Source organism: Anomaloglossus baeobatrachus, chromosome 11 (genome assembly GCF_048569485.1).
Source record: "Anomaloglossus baeobatrachus isolate aAnoBae1 chromosome 11, aAnoBae1.hap1, whole genome shotgun sequence".
Lineage (NCBI taxonomy): Eukaryota > Metazoa > Chordata > Amphibia > Anura > Aromobatidae > Anomaloglossus > Anomaloglossus baeobatrachus.
This window is the reverse complement of record NC_134363.1, coordinates 48,939,860-48,966,710: the sequence shown is the minus strand read 5'-3', so window position 1 is coordinate 48,966,710 and position 26,851 is coordinate 48,939,860. Positions and strand designations below refer to the sequence as shown.

The following is a 26,851-nucleotide window of genomic DNA, read 5'->3' as shown; positions in this document are numbered from 1 at the left end:
TCTCCACTTTTTCTCCTCTTATGCTCCACTTTTTCTCCACTTTTTCTCCTCTTATGCTCCACTTTTTCTCCACTTTTTCTCCTCTTAATCTCCACTTTTTCTCCACTTTTTCTCCACTTTTTCTCCTCTTATGCTCCACTTTTTCTCCACTTTTTCTCCTCTTAATCTCCACTTTTTCTTCACTTTTTCTCCACTTTTTCTCCACTTTTTCTCCTCTTATGCTCCACTTTTTCTCCACTTTTTCTCCTCTTAATCTCCACTTTTTCTCCACTTTTTCTCCACTTTTTCTCCTCTTATGCTCCACTTTTTCTCCACTTTTTCTCCACTTTTTCTCCACTTTTTTCTCCACTTTTTCTCCTCTTATGCTCCACTTTTTCTCCACTTTTTCTCCACTTTTTTCTCCACTTTTTCTCCTCTTATGCTCCACTTTTTCTCCACTTTTTTCTCCACTTTTTCTCCACTTTTTCTCCGTTCTTTTTCTATGGTCAGTCTACCCATTAGCTCTGCCATGCATACTGTAGCTCTACACCTACTGCACATGTTACTTTATGATTGACATCTCTTTCGTACCAGAGCTGTCTAAGCCTACTCTGACCCCATATTTGTCATTACTATATTGTCCTTGTACTGTATTATGACATTTGTATCATGTGTTTCATTTCTTGCTGTGTTGCAATTTTTTTGCTGCATCCCAATTGTACCTCTACATTGTTCGAGTTTATGTTATTGTTCTCTCACTCTTATGTGATACTGATTATTGTCATTTTTCATGATTACATGCAGATAAGTCCAATCTGACGAAGGCTCAGGCCGAAACGTCATTTGTAACTTGTTTTGGACAAAAACATATATGCTTATGAAAAAATTTTTTTCTTAATACGGACCAATAAAGAGTGATTTTGCATTACTATCCATTGTGACTTACTGACTTAGTCTGGGAGATATAGAGTGCCGAGGTTACTCACTAATTTTATCTATTATTACCTCTGAGCACCTATATACCAGTGAGCAGAGCTTCCTCTACAGTAGTTCTCCTGATTAGGCATGCCCTTACCTCATGAGCAGGGCATTGCAGCTTTGGTAGCAACCATTATGACATGGACTCTGCTGCTGTGGACCCGGGGAGAGTGAGTGCAGATTCATTGCACCCACACTCCTCACATGAAGGGTCCGCACTCCTAGAAAATGGGGGATACGTTCCCTGAGTGTCTCCCCCCCATATTCTAGACGGTCCAGAGTCGTCGTGGGACCCCTTTATTTTTTTTCTTACAATAAATTGGTGAAAGAGGAAATGTTTTGGGGACTGTTTTTTCAAATAAATTTCTTTTGTCGATTTTTTGTTTTTGTTAGTACTGACAGTTTATGATGTTGGGTATCTAATAGACGCCATGACATCACAAACTGCTGGGCTTGATCTCAGGTGACTTTACAGCTAGTATCAACCCGATTTATTACCCCGTTTGCCACTGCACCAGGGCACGGGATGAGCTGGGGTGAAGCGCCAGGATTGGCGCATCTAGTGGATGCGCCACGTCTGGGGTGCCTGCGGCCTGCTATTTTTAGGCTGTGAAGGCCCAATAACTATGGACCTTCCCACCCTGAGAATACCAGACCACAGCTGTCCGCTTTACCTTGGCTGGTGATCCAATTTGGGGGGGACCCTACTTTTATTGTGTAATTATTAATATTTATAAAATAATTATAAAAAAGAGCCTGAGGGGACCTCCACATTGGATCCCCAACCACGGTAAAGCTGCCAGCTGTGGTTTTCAGGCTACAGCCGTCTGCTTTACCCTAGCTGGCTATCAAAAATGGGGGGACCCAACGTAATTTTTTTTTTTAACTATTTTTTAAATAGAAAAAATTAATGGGCTTCCCTGTATTTTGATTGACAACCAAGGTAACGGCAGGCAGATGGGGGTGGCAACCCATAGCTGTCTGTTTTATCTGCGCTGAGAATCAAAAATACCGCGGAGCGCTACGTCATTTTTTTAAAGATTTATTTTTACAGCACTGTGATGTCCAGCAATCAAAATACAGGGAAGCCCATTTTATTTTTAGTTATTTAAATAAATAATTAAAAAAAATATATATGGGCTCCCGCTGCATTTTTTGTATTGCTAGCTAAGGGTAATCCAAGCAGCTACTGGCTGCTAACCCCCACTGCTTGGTGTTACCTTCACTGGCAATGGAAAATCCAGGGAAGCATTTTTTATTTTTTTTGCCAAAAAACTACAAAAAAAGGACGTGAGCTTCGCCATATTTTTGTATGCTAGCCAGGTATAGCAGGCAGGTGCTGGAAGAGTTGGATACAGCGCCAGAAGATGGCGCTTCTATGAAAATGCCATTTTCTGAGGTGGCTGCAGACTGCAATTCGCAGCAGTGGGGCCCAGAAAGCTCAGGCCAACCGGTGGTGCGGATTCCAATCCCCAGCTGCCTAGTTGTACCTGGCTGGACACAAAAATGGGGCAAAGCCTACGTCATTTGTTTTCTAATTATTTCATGAAATTCATGAAATAATAAAAAAAGGGCTTCCCTTTATTTTTGGTTCCCAGACGGGTACAAATAGGCAACTGGGGGTTGGGGGCAGCCGTACCTGCCTGCTGTACCTGGCTAGCATACAAAAATATGGCGAAGCCCACATAATTTTTTCAGGGGGCAAAAAAATTCTGCATACAGTCCTGGATGGAGTATGCTGAGCCTTGTAGTTCTGCAGCTGCTGTCTGTCTGTATGGAGAAGAGCAGACAGCAGCTGCAGAACTACAAGGCTCAGCATACTCCATCCAGGACTGTATGCAGAAGTTTTTTGCCCACCAAAAAAATGACGTGGGCTTCGCCATATTTTTGTATGCTAGCCAGGTACAGCTGGCAGCCACGGGCTGCCTCCAACCCCCAGTTGCCTATTTGTACCCGGCTGGGAACCAAAAATATAGGGAAGCCCGTTTTTTTTAATTATTTCACTTATTTCATGAAATAATTAAAAAACAAATGACGTGGGCTTCGCCCTATTTTTGTGTCCAGCCGGGTACAACTAGGCAGCTGGGGATTGGAATACGCAGCACAGGTTAGCCCGAGGTTTGTGGGCGCCTCTGCTGCGGATTTCAGTCCGCAGCCGTCCCAGAAAATGGCGCTCTCATAGAAGCGCCATCATCTGGCGCTGTATCCAACTCTTCCAACAGCCCTGGAGCCGGGTGTCTTGTTGGGTAATCATGAGTTAATACTGGCTTTGTTTTACTAGCCAGTATTAAGCCAGAGATTCTTAATGTCAGGCACGTTTGACCCGGCCATTAAGAATCTCCAATAAAGGGTTAAAAAAAAGACACCACACAGAGGAAAAATACTTTAATAGAAATAAATACACAGACACATTAGAGACTCCATCTTTATTACCCCCTGTCAGCCCTCCACGACCCTGCTCTTCTGTCTTCTTTCTTTCTAGTGTAGTAGTAGTGACGATTGTAGTGAGGAAGGATGAGATTCACCAGCTCATCACTTGGGGCTGGGGAACCTCCATCCTCACTACAATGCTCACTACAATCGTGCAGCAGCGTGCAGCCTTCACTCCGTGAGTGATCACTGCTGGCTGCTAGCGGTAACGCTGACAGACGCGTTACCATAGCAACGGTGCTCTCGGAGCCGCGGTTAGCGGTGACGTCACCGCTAACTGCGTTGCTATGGCAACGGTGATCTCCGTTAATGACCGGCTGTGTCAGCCGGTCCCTAACGGAACGGGGAGTCGACCGTGTGCTAGAGCATGTCGCCGGTACACGGCGATACACATATGTGCACCGTGTACCGGAGAGATGCACTCGCAGGTCCTACATGACGTGTCATAGTCATGTGACCAGTCTGTAGCCAATGAGATAATAGCCACATGACTGGTCACATGGCTATTTTGACGTCACGATAGGTCCTGCATCTCTGCTGGCAGTGCAGGTCACCGGGAGGATTCAGCGATCATCGGATGGAATAGCGGCAGGAGACAGAGTGCAGAAGGGATCGCGAGGACCGGTAAGTGTTATGGCAATGTTTATTAACTGTTTGTGTACATTTATAATGCATTTTTATGTGTTTGTGATTGCCTCCCATTATAGCCTATACGTTCGAGTTCGGTTCGTCGAACGTTCGACGAACTGAACTCGAACGAGACCTCCGTTCGGCGAACCACCTCGAGCCGAACCGCGACCGGTTCGCTCATCTCTAGTACTAAGCCCGAAATTCATGGTGTCACGCCAAATTAGACCTGGCCACCATGAATTTCTAGTAAACAGTAAAAGAAAAACACAACACAGAGACATTTTTTTTATTAGAAATAAACCAAAAAAAATTTAGAGACTTCATCTTTATTATAAAAAAAATCCTTATTCCGACGTAATCCACAAGTACAGCAATGTCAGCTTCATCACTGTGCACAGACATACATACTTCTCTACACAGTGTGAGAAGCAGAGACAGCAATGAACAATGTCACCTCTGCTACATCCCTCTACAACAGCAGCTATACTGAGTGAGATACAGGCTGACACTGAGGCCAGAGTTCCACTTACTCGTGCAGTCTCGCATGGGCATCTCCCTGAAAGGACTGACACTCTCCGGACACGAGCGCCGACCGCTCCTGTCAGGAGAGTGTGCGGCCGTACTGGGAGATGCCCATGCGACACTAGCACAGTGACAGTCAAGGTTCAGTTACCAGGACCTTCGAGACGTCATACTCATAGGACCAGTCTGTAGCCAATGAGCTAATACATCATTCACACGTGACTGGTCACATGGCTATGACGTCATTGAAGGTCTTTAAGTAGTCAGTGCTGGTTACCGGGGGCGGCACAGTAATGATCGGACGGACGCGGAGGCAGAAGCGGCGGGAGACAGAGTCTACAGGACGCGTCGCGGGACTTGTAAGTATGATCATAATGTTTTTTAATAAAGTGCTTTTTTTTTTTTTCAGTCCCTGGACCCGATCTGTAACACGAGATTCCCAGGAAAGTTCATGATCGGGCTCGTGTACATGATCACTATGTGATCGGTACGATCCCCGATCTTTACAGTTCGGGATCGCCCATCCCTTGAAACAATCTCTATTTAATCTGTAGTAAATTATCATTACAGGACTACTTGGCATGCTGCAGGTAGTCCAGCATATTCATGAGCTCTGTATCACTGCTAGATCTGCAGCAGAGAAAACATTGATTTTATCAAAATGACAGCAAACAGCTCAGTAACTGACACATCACTGGATTCAGGGTCTCTGTCTGCATTATGCTGCTCTCAGATGGGGTAGAAAAACTTGGTGACAGGTTCCCTTTAAGCAGCGCAGCTTCCAACTGGAGATCTTAGAGCCCTGTAATACCTGTTGCCTTGCCTGGATTACCTGTGTTTCCTTGTACTCCTGCCTCTTTAGTCCCTTAGCGGGGGAGTGGTAGACATTTAGCTAAGTTGTATCCAGCAGCTTAGCAAGGTACGAGACTCAGGCATCTCCACCATCAGGGGTAATCCTGAGGACAGGGATTAGCCTAGGGACCCCTACCTAGAGGGACAGCTGCTTCCGAACAGTCACTGGTGTAAAACTTACCTTTAAGTTGATTTTGACTTTCCTCTCGTCGCCTTTCCAATTCCTTCCGGTCATAGTTCAGTCTCTTCAGGCACATGATACCGTAATGAAGGCTAACCCTAAAAACACAAATATATATATTTTTTTTAAATCTGCAAGAAAGTTCTATATGACCTGTAAAAAAAATAAAGTTTAGATGTGTGCCAAGGATAAGATACATCTTTTTAGATGACACGGACATCCTATAGTAGGTAGTCTTGGCAGTCAAAACTCCCCCTCCATTAGCCGGCAAAGGAGGTCAACTATAACAATAAGTAGGAAGCCAAGAGTCTATATAGTCATTTTGGAGGTTGAGGTCCTCTAAGGGGTATGTAAGTGTGTGCGTGACATATTGTACCCACCTGTGGAAACTATCTACCATTTTGAGTTGTCCTCGAAGCTCCTTTTTGTTCAGGTGGTCCAACATCCTAGCATCGACTAAGGACTCCATGAAGTAGCTACGATACTGGGGCAAACCAAGACTGGGCAGCCAGTCATTGCCGACCCACTCGTGATTCATGTCTCCATAGGCCAAGATCTGTCAATGCAAGAATCAGTATAGGTCACTGTGGTATATACCGAATGTCCATTACCCCTTAATGAAGCAGGAGAGGGGCTAAGAAGCGAGTCCTCACCATGGCGTGTCCAAGGTCAAGGTCTCATATCGCACATTTGTAGATTTGTTGCATAAATCAACAGCAATTTACAATACAAAACTTTTTTCAAAATTCCACTTTTTTAATTTTCTGCCACTTTCATTATGATGCTCGCATGTACCCCTGCCAGTATCCTGACATCCAGTGATAGGCGACAACATAAGCTGCAGCGCTCACATGTCCACATGTCTTTGCCGGGATAGTAAGACTGGCAGGGAAGCATCGCAAGGGAGCAGAAGATTGGGAGGAGAGCACCCAGTGCTTTTGGATTTCAGCAGCCAATCCCTTTGTTCTACCTGTAAGAAGAATCTACAGCGGCTATCCTATAGAAAACACTGGAACATATAGGCAAAGAAAGCGTTCCAGTATTTAAAGAGGGTTTGGAAAACCCACCTCCAAGTTTGTTTAAAAATCAAAACTCGATTTACGCACTCACTAAGGTCCAACAAGGAGTCTCTGCCGCTGTTCCAAGTGTGTGTTATTGTCTGCAGCACTAACATCAAGTTTACAGCACTGCAGTCAATCAGTGAGCTCACCCAGGGCAAAGCTGCTGAACTCATCGACTGGCTGCAGCGCTGTCGACGAGCAGACAATGACCAACTCAGGAGCAGCACTAGAGGCTCAGTGTAAGGTCCAGGGTTTCCATGGAACTTCTTGTGTTTTCTTGCCCTCGTCCAAGATGGAATCTGCTGCCTCGCCTGGCACTTGAACTTCCTATCTGCCCTGCTTATAGTCCCGGTCCGGGATTTAGTCCTTGCCTGAGTATTTTGTGCTGCTGGCTACTGAGTCACTTCTGGCTTGTTTCTGCTGCATGTTAGTTCTGTGCTCTGCCTCATTACGGTTTAGCCTCCTGCAGCCGGCGGTGCGTTTCCCTGATCCTGGTTGTCGTTCCCTCCCTTAAAGATTCCCCGGAGAAGAGCTAATACTGCTGGACTTCCTTGGTCTGTAAGAACTAGTTTGTCTGTTCTTTTCTGTGTACTTCATCCAGGACTCTATCTGTACGGGCTGTGTGTTGGACTTGAGCGGATCTTTGATCAAAACTAAGAAGTACACTGAGAACTGTTTGTTTACACACACCTCGATATAACTTCTGGACTTTCATGTATTAGTGCTGTGTGCACACCTGCATATAACTTATGGACTCTCATATATTAGTGCTGTGTGCACACCTGCATATAACTTCTGGACTCTCATGCAATAGTGCTGTGTGCACACCTGCATATAACTTCTGGACTTTCATGTATTAGTGCTGTGTGCACACCTGCATATAACCTCTGGACTCTCATGCAATAGTGCTGTGTGCACACCTGCATATAACTTCTGGACTCTCATGCAATAGTGCTGTGTGCACACCTGCATATAACTTCTGGACTCTCATGTATTAGTGCTGTGTGCACACCTGCATATAACCTCTGGACTCTCATGCATTAGTGCTGTGTGCACACCTGCATATAACTTCTGGACTCTCATGTATTAGTGCTGTGTGCACACCTGCATATAACCTCTGGACTCTCATGCATTAGTGCTGTGTCCACACCTCCATATAACTTCTGGACTCTCATGCATTAGTGCTGTGTGCACACCTGCATATAACTTCTGGACTCTCATGTATTAGTGCTGTGTGCACACCTGCATATAACTTCTGGACTCTCATGTATTAGTGCTGTGTGCACACCTGCATATAACTTCTGGACTCTCAAGCATTAGTGCTGTGTGCACACCTACATATAACTTCTGGACTCTCATGCATTAGTGCTGTGTGCACACCTACATATAACTTCTGGACTCTCATGTATTAGTGCTGTGTGCACACCTGCATATAACTTCTGGACTCTCATGTATTAGTGCTGTGTGCACACCTGCATATAACTTCTGGACTCTCAAGCATTAGTGCTGTGTGCACACCTACATATAACTTCTGGACTCTCATGCATTAGTGCTGTGTGCACACCTACATATAACTTCTGGACTCTCATGCATTAGTGCTGTGTGCACACCTGCATATAACTTCTGGACTCTCATGCATTAGTGCTGTGTGCACACCTGCATCTAACTTCTGGACTCTCATATATTAGTGCTGTGTGCACACCTGCATATAACCTCTGGACTCTCATGTATTAGTGCTGTGTGCACACCTGCAGATAACTTCTGGACTCTCATGTATTAGTGCTGTGTGCACACCTGCATATAACTTCTGGACTTTCATATATTAGTGCTGTGTGCACACCTGCATATAACCTCTGGACTCTCATGTATTAGTGCTGTGTGCACACCTGCATATAACTTCTGGACTCTCATGCATTAGTGCTGTGTGCACACCTGCATATAACTTCTGGACTCTCATGCATTAGTGCTGTGTGCACACCTGCATATAACTTCTGGACTCTCATGTATTAGTGCTGTGTGCACACCTGCATATAACTTCTGGACTCTCATGCATTAGTGCTGTGTGCACACCTGCATATAACTTCTGGACTCTCATGCATTAGTGCTGTGTGCACACCTACATATAACTTCTGGACTCTCATGCATTAGTGCTGTGTGCACACCTACATATAACTTCTGGACTCTCATGCATTAGTGCTGTGTGCACACCTGCATATAACTTCTGGACTCTAATATATTAGTGCTGTATGCACACCTGCATATAACCTCTGGACATTTCACAACTTGTTTGCTGTCCTTACTGCTGCATATTATTCTGAACATTCACCATTTTGTTTGCTGTGCTATCCTGCATACTATTCTGGACTTTCACGTATTTCTTTGCTGTGTGCATTCCTGCATACTACGGTTGCACATTCACATATTAGTGCAGTTTGCACTTGCATTTAATTTGTAGTTGCCTCTGATATTCTCTATTACACTGTGTGTTATTATTTGTTAAAACAGACTATTTACCCACCCCTTGGCTCAGTTTTGCTATATTCCATGCTATCAGATACCAGACTATCTACATAAGTGTTAAGGGTGCTTTACACGCTGCAACATCACTAACGATATATCGTCAGGGTCACGGTGTTTGTGACGCACATCCGGCGTCGTTAGCGTCATCACAGCGTGTGACACCTCTGAGCATCCTAAAACGATTGCAAAAGAGGTAAAAATCGTTGGTTTTGGAGAGGTCGCTGCAAAACCAAAAATCGTTGACAGGTGAGTAGCGAGGTTGTTTGTCGTTCCTGCGGCAGCACACATTGGTTCGTGTGACATCGCAGGAATGAGGAAACTCACCGTACCTGCGTCCCGTCGGCAATGAGGAAGGAAGGAGGTGGGCGGGATCTTTAGCCTGCTCATTTCCGCCCCTCCTCTGCTATTTGGCGGCCGCTTAGTGACGCGGCAGTGACGTCGCTATGACGCCAAACGCACCTCCTCCTTGAAGGAGGGATTATTCGGCAGTCACAGAGACGTCACTGAACAGGTATGTGCGTGTGATGCTGCCGTAGCGATAATGTTCGCTATGGCAGTGATCACTACATATCACACACACGACGGGGGCGGGTGCTATCGCGCACGACATCGCTAGCAAACGCTAGTGATGTCGCAGCGTGTAAAGCACCCTTTACACTTAGTGCTGGACCTGGGGAGGGTGAGTAAAGCAGGTGTTTTCTTTTCTTTTCCCAAATTTCTATACATCCACCTACCTGTTCCCAACTGATCTCCTTAGTCTCCTGACAATGGCGAGAGTGTTAAAAAAAATAAGAAAGAAGACAAAGAAGCATTGAGAAGAGCGACAGGTTAGACACGAAGCAGACATACAAGAAAGAAAATGGAAAACCAATTAGGACCCTACACTTGGCCAGTTAGTAGGGGGACTAAGAAAAGAACCAAAACAGAGGAATATTTATTAGTAATGCTGCTACATTAAAGGCGGCACTAAGTACATATTCTGTTTTTATGGAAATAAAGCTGAGAATACAGAAAAGTTCTGCTTCTTCCCATTTTAAGGCCCCTTCTTCAGATTCAATGCTACCGTTTCTCTATTAAAACCAATAGAAAGATGGCCACAATCAAGTTTTTCCATAAATCCCATAATTTCAATGGAAAAAGTGGCCACTTTTTAAGCCCAAAAAGGGTGTTATACCTATAAGTGAAAGTCCTAGAGGACGAGTGATATCATATCCTCAGTATATGCCATACATGTGCACCGTACTGAGGCACGCATGGGACCATGTCAGACACAGAGTGCTTCCTCTTTGCTGACTGCAAGCAGAGGTATTCTCAGTTGCCAAATGGAACCAATAGTGGCCAATCCATCAGTTTAATAATAGTCAGCGGTTTGATAAATCTAGGACCCCCGGGTTTAATCCGGACTACTCACAGGTTTAGTAGTAGCAGTTAGCGTCTCCATCTCTTCATGGGTCATCCACACGTTTCCTGTTGACTGGACAAAAAAGTGTAAAGGGAGTGAGAGGGTTAATTTACTAATTCAATGCCCACAACCAACCCAGGTGGGATGTGAGGTCTCACCGTGCGTGACGTGGCTGGAGCTGACGGACTCGTAAGGGAGACCATCTCCTGGATGGCCAACCGCAGCTTCAGACGGTGGAGAGGGTTGCTGATCCCGATCTCGCGCTGGATTTCTGTATCGGACAAGTTAGCCATGATAGCTCCACTCTTGACGTTGGCGCGGCAGGCAGCCACGTACCAAGCCGGCATCCCGACCCACAGCTGTCAAGGGAAGAAAATGGTCCTTAGTAAGAGCTTCCCTCCACAGCAAATTTTCATTTTTGTGCATTTGTCCTTTCTTTCCCTTTCTTCCAACAATATGAACTTTTTTACTTTTGCTTTTCTGTAGCCGTGCTAAGGCTTATTTTTTTTCGGGGGCCGAGTTGTAGTTTGGAATGACGCCATTACGGCTTCTCCCAGCGCCACTATGTGTCTACATAGGATGAAATCCGTCAATTACCACTAACGGTGCTCGGAAGAGCCGGCCAGGATCATAGACAGAAACAAAACTAGAGCAGCTTTGACCCCAGACGGCTCTTAGAAGTAATTGACAAATCTCTTCTTCTAACTATATTTTCTCTGAAATTCCAAAGTGTCACCGGAGTGACAACAGCAAATAAATGTATTTTATTTATTAATTGGTATATATATATATATATATATATATATATATATATATATATATATATATTAGTACAGACCAAAAGTTTGGACACACCTCATTCGAAGAGTTCTTTATTTTCATGGCTCTGAAAATTGTAGATTCACATTGAAGGCATCAAACCTATGAATTAACACATGTGGAATGAAATACTTAAGAAAAGTGTGAAACAACTGACAATATGTCTTATATTCTAGGTTCTTCAAAGTGGCCACCTTTTGCTTTGATTACTGCTTTGCACACTCTTGGCATTCTCTTGATGAGCTTCAAGAGGTAGTCACCGGAAATGGTTTTCACTTCCCAGGTGTGCCCTGTCAGGTTTAATAAGTGGGATTTCTTGCCTTATAAATGGGGTTGGGACCATCAGTTGTGTTATGCAGAAGTCTGGTGGATACACAGCTGATAGTCCTACTGAATAGACTGTTAGCTGCTTTTTTCTTGCCATAATACAAATTCTAAGTAAAGAAAAACGAATGGCCATCGTTACTTTAAGAAATGAAGGTCAGTCAGTCCGAAAAATTGGGAAAACTTTGAAATTGTCCGCAAGTGCAGTGGCAAAAACCATCAAACTCTGCAAAGAAACTGGCTCACATGAGGACCGCCCGAGGAAAGGAACACCAAGAGTCACCTCTGCTGCGGAGGATAAGTTTATCTGAGTCACCAGCCTCAGAAATTGCAGGTTAACAGCAGCTCAGATTAGAGACCAGGTCAATGCCACACAGAGTTCTAGCAGCGGACACATCTCTAGAACAACTGTTAAGGGGAGACTTTATGTAGCAGGCCTTCATGGTAAAATAGATGCTAGGAAACCACTGCTAAGGACAGGCAACAAGCAGAAGAGACTTGTTTGGGCTTAAGAACACAAGGAATGGACATTAGACCAGTGGAAATCTGTGCTTTGGTCTGATGAGTCCAAATTTGAGATCTTTGGATCCAACCACTGTGTCTTTGTGCAACGCAGAAAAGGTGAACAGATGGAGTCTACATGCCTGGTTCTCACAGTGAAGCATGGAGGAGGAGGTGTGATGGTGTGGGGGTGCTTTGCTGGTGAGACTGTTGGGAATTTATTCAAAACTGAAGGCATACTGAACCAGCATGGCTACCACAGCATCTTGCAGAGGCATGCTATTCCATCCGGTTTGCGTTTAGTTGGACCATCATTTATTTTTCAACAGGACAATGACCCCAAACACACCTCCAGGCTGTGTAAGGGCTATTTGACTAAGAAGGAGAGTGATGGGGTGCTACGCCAGATGACCTGGTCTCCACAGTCACCAGACCTGAACCCAATCGAGATAGTTTGGGGTGAGCTGGACCACTAAGCATCTCTGAAATCTCCTTCAAGACTGTTGGAAGACCATTTCTGGTGACTACCTCTTGAAGCTCATCAAGAGAATGCCAAGAGTTTGCAAAGCAGTAATCAAAGCAAAAGGTGGCTACTTTGAAGAACCTAGAATATAAGACATATTTTCAGTTGTTTCACACTTTTTTTGTTAAGTATTTCATTCCACATGTGTTAATTCATAGTTTTGATAAAGAAGACTCTTTGAATGAGAAGGTGTGTCCAAACGTTTGGTCTGTACTGTATATATATATATACACACACACACACACATGCATACATATATACATATACACACACATTTATATATATATATATATATATATATATATATATATATATATACATATACATATATGTATATATATATATATATATACACAGTATAATTTTATCTATAATAGGGTATTTGAATGTGTGATCATCTGACCGCAGTCACAATATTTTATATACAGTACATACATATGTACACACATACCCACATATATATGCATGTGTGTAATGTATATATATATATATATATATATATATATATATATATATATATATATATATATATATATATATATATATACACATATGCAGTGTGTGTATATATATATATAGATATTTATGTATGTGTGTGTGTGTGTGTGTATATATATATATATATATATATATATATACATACATACATACATACTGTGTGTATATATATATATATATATATATATATATATATATATATATATATATATATATATATATACACATATATATATATATATTATTTATTTTTTTTTTCTATATATGCATACTGTATATATACAATATATATTTATTTATATTTTTTTTTTAGTTTGCTTGGGGCACCTAAACCTGCGATCATCCGACCACCGTATTATAATAGTAATAATTTATTCATTTATATAGCACTATTAATTCCACAGCACTTTACATACATTGGCAAAACTGTCCCCATTGGGGCTCACAGTCTAGAGTCCCTATCTGTATGTCTTTGTAGTGTGGGAGGAAACCGGAGACCCCGGAGGAAACCCACGCAAACACGGGGAGAACATACAAACTCTTTGCAGATGGTGTCCTTGGTGGGAATTGAACCCAGGACCCCAGCGCTGCAAGACTGCAGTGCTAACCACTGAGGCGCCGCAAGACTGCAGTGCTAACCACTGAGCTACCACAAGACTGCAGTGCTAACCACTGAGCCACCACAAGACTGCAGTGCTAACCACTGAGCCACCACAAGACTGCAGTGCTAACCACTGAGCCACCGTGCTGCCCACGTATTATAGTGTATTCCTAAAATCATGGCCTTTTATAAAGCCCAGCCTGTGTTTGGGCTCCATAGCAGTACCAGGTGGCAGGCATTGGGGCCTTCAGTAGGCCTCAGCTGCCATGGCAACCCATCAGCACCTCCACCCTCTATCACCTCGCCGGAGGAGGGACAATATTCCTATACAGGAGGTTTGAAGATCTGTATGAGAAAACTAAAGCTCCGATCATAATAAAGATACCTTAGAAAGTCAGTCATTACAGAAATCTGCACATAATAATACACAATGGAGGGCATCACTTTATGGCAAATTGCCTAATATACTTGTATACTATACCTCCAGCCAAGAAACAACAGTGGGCCCATCCCAGGCAGCAAATGGAAGTCCTTGTCTGCAGGCCTCTTCTAGAAGCTCATGCCTGAAAAAAAAAACCAACTAATTTTAGAGGATTTTCCTGTAATAAAGATTTTTTTAATAATTTGATTACATATAAGGTCCTTGTAGTCTACAGTCAGGAGGGCTGGAGCGTAGCCAGCCGTCTGCCCCATCTCGTGGTCAGATGCGCCTGCCGTACACCCTGCCTATGGCCTTATTTTGCGACCATTGTCAACCATCTCCTAAAAAATGATAGCATATCCTGCACCTATACCCTGCACACAGCCTGCCCCCTCTTCAATGATAATACCTCTCCTCACTGGACAACAGGTCATAAGACACCCCCAATTTCACGCCATAACTTTTCATCTCCCCTTCTTTCCTGCCCTTCACAATGGACACTAATACCTCTCCTCCTTGGATATCGGGTGATAAGACCCCCCAATTTTACGCTATAACTTTCCATCTCCCCTTCTTTCCCATCCCCTTCATAAAGGACACTAATACCTCTCCTCCCTGGACATTGGGTGATAAGACCCCCCCCAATTTCAACCTATAACTTTCCATCTCCCCTTCTTTCCTATCCCCTTCACAATGGACACAAATACTTCTCCTCCCTGGACATTGGGTGATAGGACCCCCCCCAATTTCACCCCATAACTTTCCATCTCCCCTTCTTTTCTATGCCCTTCACAATAGACACTAATACTTCTCCTTCCTGGACATCGGGTGATAGGACCCCCCCCAATTTCACCCCATAACTTTCCATCTCCCCTTCTTTTCTATGCCCTTCACAATAGACACTAATACTTCTCCTCCCTGGACATCGGGTGATAGGACCCCCCCAATTTCACCCTATAACTTTTCATCTCCCCTTCTTTCCTGCCCTTCACAATGGACACTAATACTTCTCCTCCCTGGACATCGGGTGATAGGACCCCCCCAATTTCACCCTATAACTTTTCATCTCCCCTTCTTTCCTGCCCTTCACAATGGACACTAATACTTCTCCTCCCTGGACATCGGGTGATAGGACCCCCCCAATTTCACCCTATAACTTTTCATCTCCCCTTCTTTCCTGCCCTTCACAATGGACACTAATACCTCTCCTCCCTGGACATCGGGTGATAAGACCCCTCAATTTTACCCTAGAACTTTTCATCTCCCATTCTTTCCCATCCCCTTCATAATGGATACTAATATTTCCACCAACCTGGATATCCGGTGATAAGACCCCGCAATTTCACCCTATGACTTTTCATCTCCCCTTATTTCTTGCCCCCTTCGCAATGGACACTAATACCTCTCCTCCCTGGATATCGGGTGATAAGACCCCCCCAATTTCACCCTCTAACTTTTAATCTCCCCCTCTTTCAGTTTAACCCTTAACCAGGGAGCTCACTGACAGATTCTCATTTAACTCAGTTAGCAATAGAGAAGTGCAGCACAGACTCTATAGAAGTCAAAGACTGAAACATTTTAATGGAACCCAACAGAAAAAACATTGGTTTTTTTAACCCCAAGCACATGTAATTATATTAAAAAAGACCCCAAAAGTGACCAACCCCTTTAAACAAATTATTGTAAATTCAAAATGGCTGACAGTGCGACATTAAAAGTCCATAAGTTGATGTTTTTTTCAGCTATCCTAAATAATGTAATCCCTCCTGCAAATTTATAAATTGACAACTCAGTGTATGCCCATTTCTTTTGGGGGGGAGGGGAGGTGTGTCCCTTTGCCAAATCAGTGCTGAGATTACAGTATCAGACTGAGTAGTGACATGCCCCTTTAAAAACTTGAAAGCTATGTTGATTCAGAAATTTGCAGGAAGAATAAAAGAGGAATGTCAGGAGCCATGCTTTAAAAAAAATATTTCAATAATTATTATATTATAGGGAATACAAGCTTTTGGAGGGATTGTGGTGGCAGATCCTCTGTAATGAGCTGCCTATAAAAGCCAGGCATGTGGGACCCCCACGTGTTGAGCGACCCTCAGGTTTTATGACGTTCACGTTGCTGCGGTGCGACTCGTGATCATCCACCCGGCACAGAAACGGCTCAGCATTTCACACACATTTGTGACCGCAGGTACAAACAAGATGATATTTCAGCAGATGACAAGCAGTGAGTCACTGACGCAATTTACACCTGTTCACAACGCATGACTTTCTGGTCCAATGTGTCGGTGCCACAAATAGAACGCAGACCTAGATAAACTGGAAAAACAACGGCGCTCGGAGACGGATCCGAAACCGAGCAATGCTCTACCAAAAGGGGATATCAAAAATATGCAGGGGGCGCAATCATCTGATATACACCCCCTGAGCACCGATCCATGGATTTATTGGTTTTGTTAACCAGTGCTTGTAACAACAAGATCTCAAGATGGCAATTTTTAAAATGTTCTCTACCATTCGTTGCCTTGGAGACCGACCACCTCTGCTTTCTAGTTTGTAAGCACAGCCAGGATGACAGTGCGTCCCAGTGACACCAGACAGCTTCATAGCAGAGCTAACAAGCTTAATAGAAAAGAGCTTGTAAGTGCTGCATATGTTTATCCACATTGGTGGTCTGTCTCCAAAGCAACACGCAGTAAACAAAAGAAAAGCATTAATATGTTTATTACATTTATTAAATATATTTTCATAAACGCTACATTGTTTTTTCAAGCACTGTCCAACAATTCTGATCTTTTAAGATGGAAAGAACCCTTTAAATGCTGCAATCAGAGATTGACAGCGGCATCTAAAGGGGTTAACAGAAGTGATAACTGGATGTGCATGTGGTCTAATGCTCAATACTGTTAAATGCTGGCCTTAAAATGAAATATAACGCCACCCCTGCAGGTGGATGCCAGCTGTATAACACAGCCAGCGTCTGCCATGTGTGGTAGTGGCTCAGTTCCTGAGCCCGCTCCATCCACCTGCATCTGACATAGCAAAAAATCTCAGCAATTTTGCCAAAAGCAGAGTTCAATATTGCAGCACCTCATCTAGGAATAGACGGGCACAAAGCGAGCCCTTATTCTTGCCTATGGAGAGGTGTCCCAAACAGTGCCCCCCCATCCTTTATGATCTTAGAGGGTATGTGAATAATGGCTCAAGTGACAACCCCTTTAATTACTGACCAGAATGATGTCATCTCACAGTAATGGTGACTTACTTCTTCTTGTTCCTGCGGTCTTTGTCCACAGGTCCGGCCAGCTTGGACAAGCCCATCGGATCGGCCGGTGAGGTCTCCTCGGAGGGAGTGCCAGCTGCAAGGCGAATGAGGATGAAGCCAGGTTATAAGGGGCATCATTTCACGGCAAAAACCATCCGCCCGTCTGGCCTAATTGGAGGGTAGCCTCATTTTGGAGACCGTGAACGACGCTTCTTTATTAGTCAAAATGGGACTATGTTCAAGCTCGGCTGTAAAAATTTTCTAACCCACCCAGCTGGGTAGTAGGATTTCGAAGATGTGTGGGGTGATGGTCCCTAGACCGTTCTCAGAAGCTCAAGAGCGCCACCTAGCATCCATCACAGGCACTGCGGTGTAACTAACCCATCCGCAGATTGCAGGTTACCATAAGTCTACCTTGTTTTAAAGGGTCTTTCCTCTCAAGGATATAAATAATGGTCTGAAGATTAAATATAACTCCCCCCTCCTCCCCGAATGCCTATATCGAGCTCATGTCATGCGGTGCCGTCTGCAGCCACCAGCCAAGAAGCTGCAGGAGGAACATGTCAAAGGCTAAAAGCTATGACATTCTGGGTGGGCTGCACCTGACGAGTGACAGCGAGCAGCGGTACTGAAAGGTGCAGGCGACGGGGGCTGCAAAGTGCTATTTAATGGGGAGAGGCAAGATAGTCACATGCAATTATTAGGACCATCATGGGGCATATCATAAAGGTCAGGATATGAAAATAAGGTAGAGGTGAGTTGCTTGACCGCTGCTGCCCGTTCTGATCTGTTGGCTTGACCTTTGGAGAAACTAGTGACTAATTTTATGAACTACTGTTAAAGTCTTAAAGGAGTTTTCCATTTTTTGGCTGCAGTATGTTTTAAAAACCAAATTGATAAACTGTGCTTTTCTCATCACCCCCAGGTCCAATGCCGATCCGCCGCTGCCCCTGGTGACTGTCATTGTCTGCAGCACTGAGGTCATGTCAGCATTGAGGTCACATGGAGATCACTGATTGGCTGCAGTGCTAGAAATGTCACATCAGAGACCGGAAGCAGCCACCACAGAGACACACTGCTGGACCCAAGCAGGGTAAGTAAATCACAGTTTGTCTGTTTAACAACCTGCAGACACTACTAGAAAACTTCAATAAGGTGCCGCTAACCTGCAGATTTTAACTGACTATTTTATGTGTCTGGGGATGGGGTGGGACTCTACTGGAAACAAGGATTGGGCATGTTGAATTTCAGCATGTCTGATCTTTTGTTCTTATGGGAGAATCGATGGGAATATCTGGTGGAAGAACATGTCTTTGGGGGGCTACAAGGAATCGCTGTCTGCCACACCAAGCTCACTAAACACCCTCCGCCCGACAAGTGACTGTATGCAGCACACACTGGAGTCACTAAGCTACTAGCGATGGGCAGTCCGGCTCTTTTTGGTAATCTGGCTCCCTAAATTCTGTTCAACAAAAAGACCCAGTTCTTTTGGATCTTTGGACCAGGTGAACACATATTAAAGATGATGTTAATGTGAGGAACCTTCCCCTAACCGTGTCTAAAACCCCGCCTATTTACGATCAGCCAATTAAATTAATGAATGGGCGGGGTTTGGCTTGGATGGGCGAGGTTTCATCTGTCGAACAGGGTAATTTTAGTGAGGATTTAGCGGCTCCCATCGTTCCCAGCAGGAATCCGGCTTTTTGTCTTGGATCTATCCCAAATGACCAAACAATATAAACTACGCCCCCGGGGGGACAGCAGGCAAATTCACAGCCTTACCCAGCGATGAGGAGTCTCGTCCCATCTGTCCCATACGTCCCTTCTCCTTCTTGCCAAACAGACGCCCGATTGAGGACTTGATACTTTTCTTTTTAGCAGCTTTATGCAGGGAGTCCTGGCTGGCGCTGTTTGTGCCTCCAAGACCATCGGCGCCCAGGCTGGGAGGAAAAGAAAAAAATTGTCACGCCTGATCTGAATATTAATGTTATGACGCGGACTTGGGGAAGATCCCGCGTGAGGCCAAACACACAACTGACAGTGGTTACAACAAGACAAACAAGGGGGGCACCAAAGGTAGGCCCTGCTGCTAGCGAGAGGGAAGATGGACACCTCCTCGACTTACCTGCCGCTGTACCCTGCACTCCTAGCCTAATACATAATTTTGTTACCTGGTGTAAATGCCGATGTTCTCCTGAATCCAACGTTGTTTTTCTTTCTTTCCTGCGCCTCTCCATTCCTGAGATTTGACCCTTTTTTCCCTATACAGTGTGTCCACCCATATCCTGTCCACCACCATTAACTTGAGAACGGCGGCAGCTATAGGCATAGAAGTGGTGTCTAGGTATAGTAAAGTAGCCATGCGCTACGCAATGAAACCACCTACAGCGCCACCTGGTGGAAAACAACGGAGTTAGCATTTTTATCTCGAAAACGGAACGAGATAGAGAAAAAAAGTGAACTACAAAGTTGTAGGGCATCATCAATTCAATACGAATCGACACCTTGCATACAGACATGCTATGATATGAAACCCATGACCCCCCCCAAAACATTGAATGCTGGTCACGCATATGGCGCTCATTTAACTTTGATGCTCAAACTGGCCCCCGTCAGCTGCAATGCACATCTGGACTCTGCACAGCATACTGTATCTTGCTGCACGTTGTGCAATATGGTAGGTGACACGTCTGCACAAGCATCTGTGATACGTCGTCGTAGGTCCTGCAATGTTGGGGGAGGGGTTGCATACACCTGCTGTTTGATGTGACCTCACAGAAAGAAGTCCAATGGGGTCGGGTCAGGTGAGTGTGGAGGCCACTCCACACAGCCACTATACCCAATGACTTGTAGGAAGGTCTCCATTAGGTATCGCTTCACGTTCGCAGCCTTGTGAGTATTACACGTTCTAATCATAGCATTTCTGTATGCAAGGTGTCGATTCGTATTGAATTGATGATGCCCTACAACTTTGTAATTCACTTTTTTTCTCTATCTCGTTCCGTTTTCAAGATAAACATGCTAACTCCGTTGTTTTCCACCAGGTGGCGCTATAGGTGGTTTCATTGCGTAACGCATGGCTACTTTACTATACCTAGACACCACTTCTATGCCTATAGCTGCCGCTGTTCTCAAGTTAATGGCGGTGGACAGGATATGGGTGGACACAATGTATATTTAAAAATCTATCCTTGTTACCCAATAGGGTGTGGTCCTCCAAAAAACACCCACAAAAGAGTTGATGACACACCCACTTGGATAACGAGACCACATTTCCAGACAGGGAAAAGGCGGCCATATCTCAGGAACGGAGAGGCGTAGGAATGAAAGAAAGACAACGCCGGATTCAGAAGAATAGCGGCATTCACACCGGGTAACAAAATACCGATTTCTGGCAGGTGACTGGTCGTCTTTAACCCTTTTATGCAGGCTCTAAGTAGATGATGGAGCTATTGTGATTGTCCTAAGTGCCTACACAATAGTATTTGTATTGTGAGACAAATAGATTTAATGGAGATCATACTGTATAGAGAAGAATTACTACAAGAAGACAAAAAGCGGAAAAGTCAAATATGATTCTTTCTTTGGATCTTTTGGTGGAAAAGGTTAAGCACTTTTATTTTAAAGGATGTTTTGTCCTAAAGCTGCTCCGTGACCAAGTAACCATGATAATGGCTTTACCACTGTACAAACAGCTTTACTTCTGCCTGATAAGTCACTAATACATGTACGAGGATGATGATGAATATGAGGAGCGAGGGACGTGCAGTGGCTCCAGGCCTCGCCGCTCACTAAGCCCATTTTATCTCACTACTGAGCCATGTGTGCACCTTTTGGACCTTTCACAACCATAAGGGGAGGACAAATCAATGTCAGAAATTATGGGAAAAATAATATCCGGTCTTCTATGAGAATAATGGGTGACAAACAATATGGCTGCCAGCAGAGCCCCCAATAAGGTGGATTTCCAAATAACCTGCCATCCTGATCTGCAAACCCGCAGAGATGGAAATAACCCTTTAAGCATCATGTAGCAAAAAGTTGGATGACAATTTCATTGATATACAGAGGTAATCATTGATATACAAACCACCTAAAGTGATGTTTGGCCAATAGCAGAAAGGAACAGGATCAGGCATGTTGGACTTTTATATGCTCGATCATTCGTTCTCGGGAAAGATAAGCTGCAGTGAGGGTCGTCTGACACATCTTACGCCTCTATTCCTATACAGAACAATTGCATTCTGGTCCAAACTGAGTGGAGAGTTATTTAAAGGGGTTTTCCAGGCTTCAGCCAAATTTCTGTAGTCAAGTGCCGACTACATTCTCATCCTCGTCTCTCAATACACGATCTAGTACTGACTAGATTCTCATCCGATTCTCTCAATAGATTTAGTGCCGACTACATTCTCATCCTCGTCTCAATACACGATCTAGTACTGACTAGATTATCATCCACTTCTCAATAGATTTAGTGCCGACTATATTCTCATCCTCGTCTCTCAGTAGATGATCTAGTACTGACTAGATTCTCATCCGATTCTCTCAATAGATTTAGTGCCGACTACATTCTCATCCTCGTCTCAATACACGATCTAGTACTGACTAGATTATCATCCACTTCTCAATAGATTTAGTGCCGACTATATTCTCATCCTCGTCTCTCAGTAGATGATCTAGTACTGACTAGATTCTCATCCGCTTCTCTCAATAGAGTTAGTGCCGACTACATTCTCATCCTCGTCTCTCAATACACGATCTAGTACTGACTAGATTCTCATCCGCTTCTCAATAGATTTAGTGCCGACTATATTCTCATCCTCGTCTCTCAGTAGATGATCTAGTGCTGACTAGATTTTCATCCGCTTCTCTCTATAGCCTATTGTGAGAAGCAGATGAGAATCTAGATGGCACTAGATCTATTGAGAGAAGCGGATGAGATTGTAGTCAGCACTAGATTGTCTATTGAGAAATGAGAATGCAGTCAACACTAAATCTTCTATTGAAAAAAGCAGAAGAGAATTTTGTCAGCACTAGATCTTCTATTGAGAGAAGCGGATGAGAATCTAACCGGAGCTAGATCTCCTATTGAGACAAGCAGATGAGAATGTAGTTGGCACAAGATCCATTGGAAAAAGCGGATGGGAATCAGTTGGTACTAGATCTTTTATAGAGAGAAGCGGATGAGAATGTAGGCAGCGCTAGATCTTCTACTGAGATAAGCGGATGAGAATCAAGATGGCACTAGATCTATAGAGAGAAGTAGATAAGAATGTAGTTAGCACTAGATCTTCTATTGAGAGAAGATGAGAATATAGTCAGTACTAGATCTTCTACTGAGAAAAGGGGATGAGAATCTAATGGACACTTGATCTTCTATTGAGAGAGGCAGATGAGAATCTTAATCAGCACTAGATCTTCTATTGAGAGAGGCAGATGAGAATCTTAATCAGCACTAGATCTATTGTTAGAAGTGGATGAGAATCTAATTAGCACTAGATCTTCTACTGAGAGAACAGATGAGAATCCAATGGACACTTGATCTTCTATTGAGAGAAGCAGATGAGAATCTTAATCAGCACTAGATCTTCTATTGAGAGAGGCAGATGAGAATCTTAATCAGCACTAGATCTATTGTTAGAAGTGGATGAGAATCTAATTAGCACTAGATCTTCTACTGAGAGAACAGATGAGAATCTGATGGACACTTGATCTTTTATTTAGAGAAGCAGATGAGAATGTAGTGGCACTAGATCTATTAAAAAAAGCGTATGAGAATCTACTTAACACTAGATCTGTTATTGAAAGATGTGGATGAGAATCTAGTCAGCACTAGATCTTCTACTAAGAGAAGCAGATTAGAATGTAGTTGGCACTAGATCCATTGAAAAAAGCAGATGGGTATCTAATCAGCACTAGATTTCCTATTGAGAGAAGCGGATGAGAATGTAGATGGTACTAGATCCATTGAAAAAAGTGGATGGGAATCTACAGTAGTTGTCACTAGATCTTTTACTGAGAGAAGCGAATGAGAATGTAGTCAGCAATAGATATACTATTGATAGAAGCAGAAGAAAATTTAGTCTGCACTAGCTCTTCTATTAAGAGAAGCGGATGAGAATCTAGTCGGCACTACTGTATATCTTCTTTTGAGAGAAGCGGATGAGAATCTAGTCGGCACTACTGTATATCTTCTTTTGAGAGAAGCGGATGAGAATCTAGTCGGCACTACTGTATATCTTCTTTTGAGAGAAGCGGATGAGAATCTAGTCGGCACTACTGTATATCTTCTTTTGAGAGAAGCGGATGAGAATCTAGTCGGCACTACTGTATATCTTCTTTTGAGAGAAGCGGATGAGAATCTAGTCGGCACTACTGTATATCTTTTGAGAGAAGCGGATGAGAATCTAGTCGGCACTACTGTATATCTTCTTTTGAGAGAAGCGGATGAGAATGTAGATGGTACTAGATCCATTGAAAAAAGTGGATGGGAATCTACAGTAGTTGTCACTAGATCTTTTACTGAGAGAAGCGAATGAGAATGTAGTCAGCAATAGATATACTATTGATAGAAGCAGAAGAAAATTTAGTCTGCACTAGCTCTTCTATTAAGAGAAGCGGATGAGAATCTAGTCGGCACTACTGTATATCTTCTTTTGAGAGAAGCGGATGAGAATCTAGTCGGCACTACTGTATATCTTCTTTTGAGAGAAGCGGATGAGAATCTAGTCGGCACTACTGTATATCTTCTTTTGAGAGAAGCGGATGAGAATCTAATCGGCACTACTGTATATCTTCTTTTGAGAGAAGCGGATGAGAATCTAGTCGGCACTACTGTATATCTTCTTTTGAGAGAAGCGGATGAGAATCTAGTCGGCACTACTGTATATCTTCTTTTGAGAGAAGCGGATGAGAATCTAGTCGGCACTACTGTATATCTTCTTTTGAGAGAAGCGGATGAGAATCTAGTCGGCACTACTGTATATCTTCTTTTGAGAGAAGCGGATGAGAATCTAGTCGGCACTACTGTATATCTTCTTTTGAGAGAAGCGGATGAGAATCTAGTCGGCACTACTGTATATCTTCTTTTGAGAGAAGCGGATGAGAATCTAGTCGGCACTACTGTATATCTTCTTTTGAGAGAAGCGGATGAGAATCTAGTCGGCACTACTGTATATCTTCTTTTGAGAGAAGCGGATGAGAATCTAGTCGGCACTACTGTATATCTTTTGAGAGAAGCGGATGAGAATCTAGTCGGCACTACTGTATATCTTCTTTTGAGAGAAGCGGATGAGAATGTAGATGGTACTAGATCCATTGAAAAAAGTGGATGGGAATCTACAGTAGTTGTCACTAGATCTTTTACTGAGAGAAGCGAATGAGAATGTAGTCAGCAATAGATATACTATTGATAGAAGCAGAAGAAAATTTAGTCTGCACTAGCTCTTCTATTAAGAGAAGCGGATGAGAATCTAGTCGGCACTACTGTATATCTTCTTTTGAGAGAAGCGGATGAGAATCTAGTCGGCACTACTGTATATCTTCTTTTGAGAGAAGCGGATGAGAATCTAGTCGGCACTACTGTATATCTTCTTTTGAGAGAAGCGGATGAGAATCTAATCGGCACTACTGTATATCTTCTTTTGAGAGAAGCGGATGAGAATCTAGTCGGCACTACTGTATATCTTCTTTTGAGAGAAGCGGATGAGAATCTAGTCGGCACTACTGTATATCTTCTTTTGAGAGAAGCGGATGAGAATCTAGTCGGCACTACTGTATATCTTCTTTTGAGAGAAGCGGATGAGAATCTAGTCGGCACTACTGTATATCTTCTTTTGAGAGAAGCGGATGAGAATCTAGTCGGCACTACTGTATATCTTCTTTTGAGAGAAGCGGATGAGAATCTAGTCGGCACTACTGTATATCTTTTGAGAGAAGCGGATGAGAATCTAGTCGGCACTACTGTATATCTTCTTTTGAGAGAAGATGATGAGAATCTAGTCGGCACTACTGTATATCTTCTTTTGAGAGAAGCGGATGAGAATCTAGTCGGCACTACTGTATATCTTCTTTTGAGAGAAGCGGATGAGAATCTAGTCGGCACTACTGTATATCTTCTTTTGAGAGAAGCGGATGAGAATCTAGTCGGCACTACTGTATATCTTCTTTTGAGAGAAGCGGATGAGAATCTAGTCGGCACTACTGTATATCTTCTTTTGAGAGAAGCGGATGAGAATCTAGTCGGCACTACTGTATATCTTCTTTTGAGAGAAGCGGATGAGAATCTAGTCGGCACTACTGTATATCTTCTTTTGAGAGAAGCGGATGAGAATCTAGTCAGCACTACTGTATATCTTCTTTTGAGAGAAGCGGATGAGAATCTAGTCGGCACTACTGTATATCTTCTTTTATGTAAATCGGATGAGAATCTAGTCGGCACTACTGTATATCTTCTTTTGAGAGAAGCGGATGAGAATCTAGTCGGCACTACTGTACATCTTCTTTTGAGAGAAGCGGATGAGAATCTAGTCGGCACTACTGTATATCTTCTTTTGAGTAAATCGGATGAGAATCTAGTCGGCACTACTGTATATCTTCTTTTGAGAGAAGCGGATGAGAATCTAGTCGGCACTACTGTATATCTTCTTTTGAGAGAAGCGGATGAGAATCTAGTCGGCACTACTGTATATCTTCTTTTGAGAGAAGCGGATGAGAATCTAGTCGGCACTACTGTATATCTTCTTTTGAGAGAAGCGGATGAGAATCTAGTCGGCACTACTGTATATCTTCTTTTGAGAGAAGCGGATGAGAATCTAGTCGGCACTACTGTATATCTTCTTTTATGTAAATCGGATGAGAATCTAGTCGGCACTACTGTATATCTTCTTTTGAGAGAAGCGGATGAGAATCTAGTCGGCACTACTGTACATCTTCTTTTGAGAGAAGCGGATGAGAATCTAGTCGGCACTACTGTATATCTTCTTTTGAGTAAATCGGATGAGAATCTAGTCGGCACTACTGTATATCTTCTTTTGAGAGAAGCGGATGAGAATCTAGTCGGCACTACTGTATATCTTCTTTTGAGAGAAGCGGATGAGAATCTAGTCGGCACTACTGTATATCTTCTTTTGAGAGAAGCGGATGAGAATCTAGTCGGCACTACTGTATATCTTCTTTTGAGAGAAGCGGATGAGAATCTAGTCGGCACTACTGTATATCTTCTTTTGAGAGAAGCGGATGAGAATCTAGTCGGCACTACTGTATATCTTCTTTTGAGAGAAGCGGATGAGAATCTAGTCGGCACTACTGTATATCTTCTTTTGAGAGAAGCGGATGAGAATCTAATC

General features: G+C 43.4%; 1 protein-coding gene across 3 annotated transcripts in view; it reads right to left on the bottom strand.

Annotated features, from left to right (window-relative positions):
* Positions 1 to 26,851, bottom strand: part of PPFIA3 (PPFI scaffold protein A3) — a 159,885-nt gene that overhangs the window by 23,589 nt on the left and 109,445 nt on the right. For 2 of the 3 annotated variants that reach the window (XM_075328205.1, XM_075328206.1), the window contains exons 18-25: positions 19,287 to 19,444; positions 17,505 to 17,598; positions 14,303 to 14,384; positions 10,714 to 10,914; positions 10,565 to 10,627; positions 9,888 to 9,914; positions 5,953 to 6,128; positions 5,573 to 5,670 (exon numbers count right to left, since the gene is read on the bottom strand). In XM_075328205.1, the coding sequence (XP_075184320.1) occupies positions 5,573 to 5,670; positions 5,953 to 6,128; positions 9,888 to 9,914; positions 10,565 to 10,627; positions 10,714 to 10,914; positions 14,303 to 14,384; positions 17,505 to 17,598; positions 19,287 to 19,444 (899 nt within the window). The remainder of the gene's footprint in view (positions 1 to 5,572; positions 5,671 to 5,952; positions 6,129 to 9,887; positions 9,915 to 10,564; positions 10,628 to 10,713; positions 10,915 to 14,302; positions 14,385 to 17,504; positions 17,599 to 19,286; positions 19,445 to 26,851) is intronic. The other variant, XM_075328207.1, reaches the window with a different exon arrangement.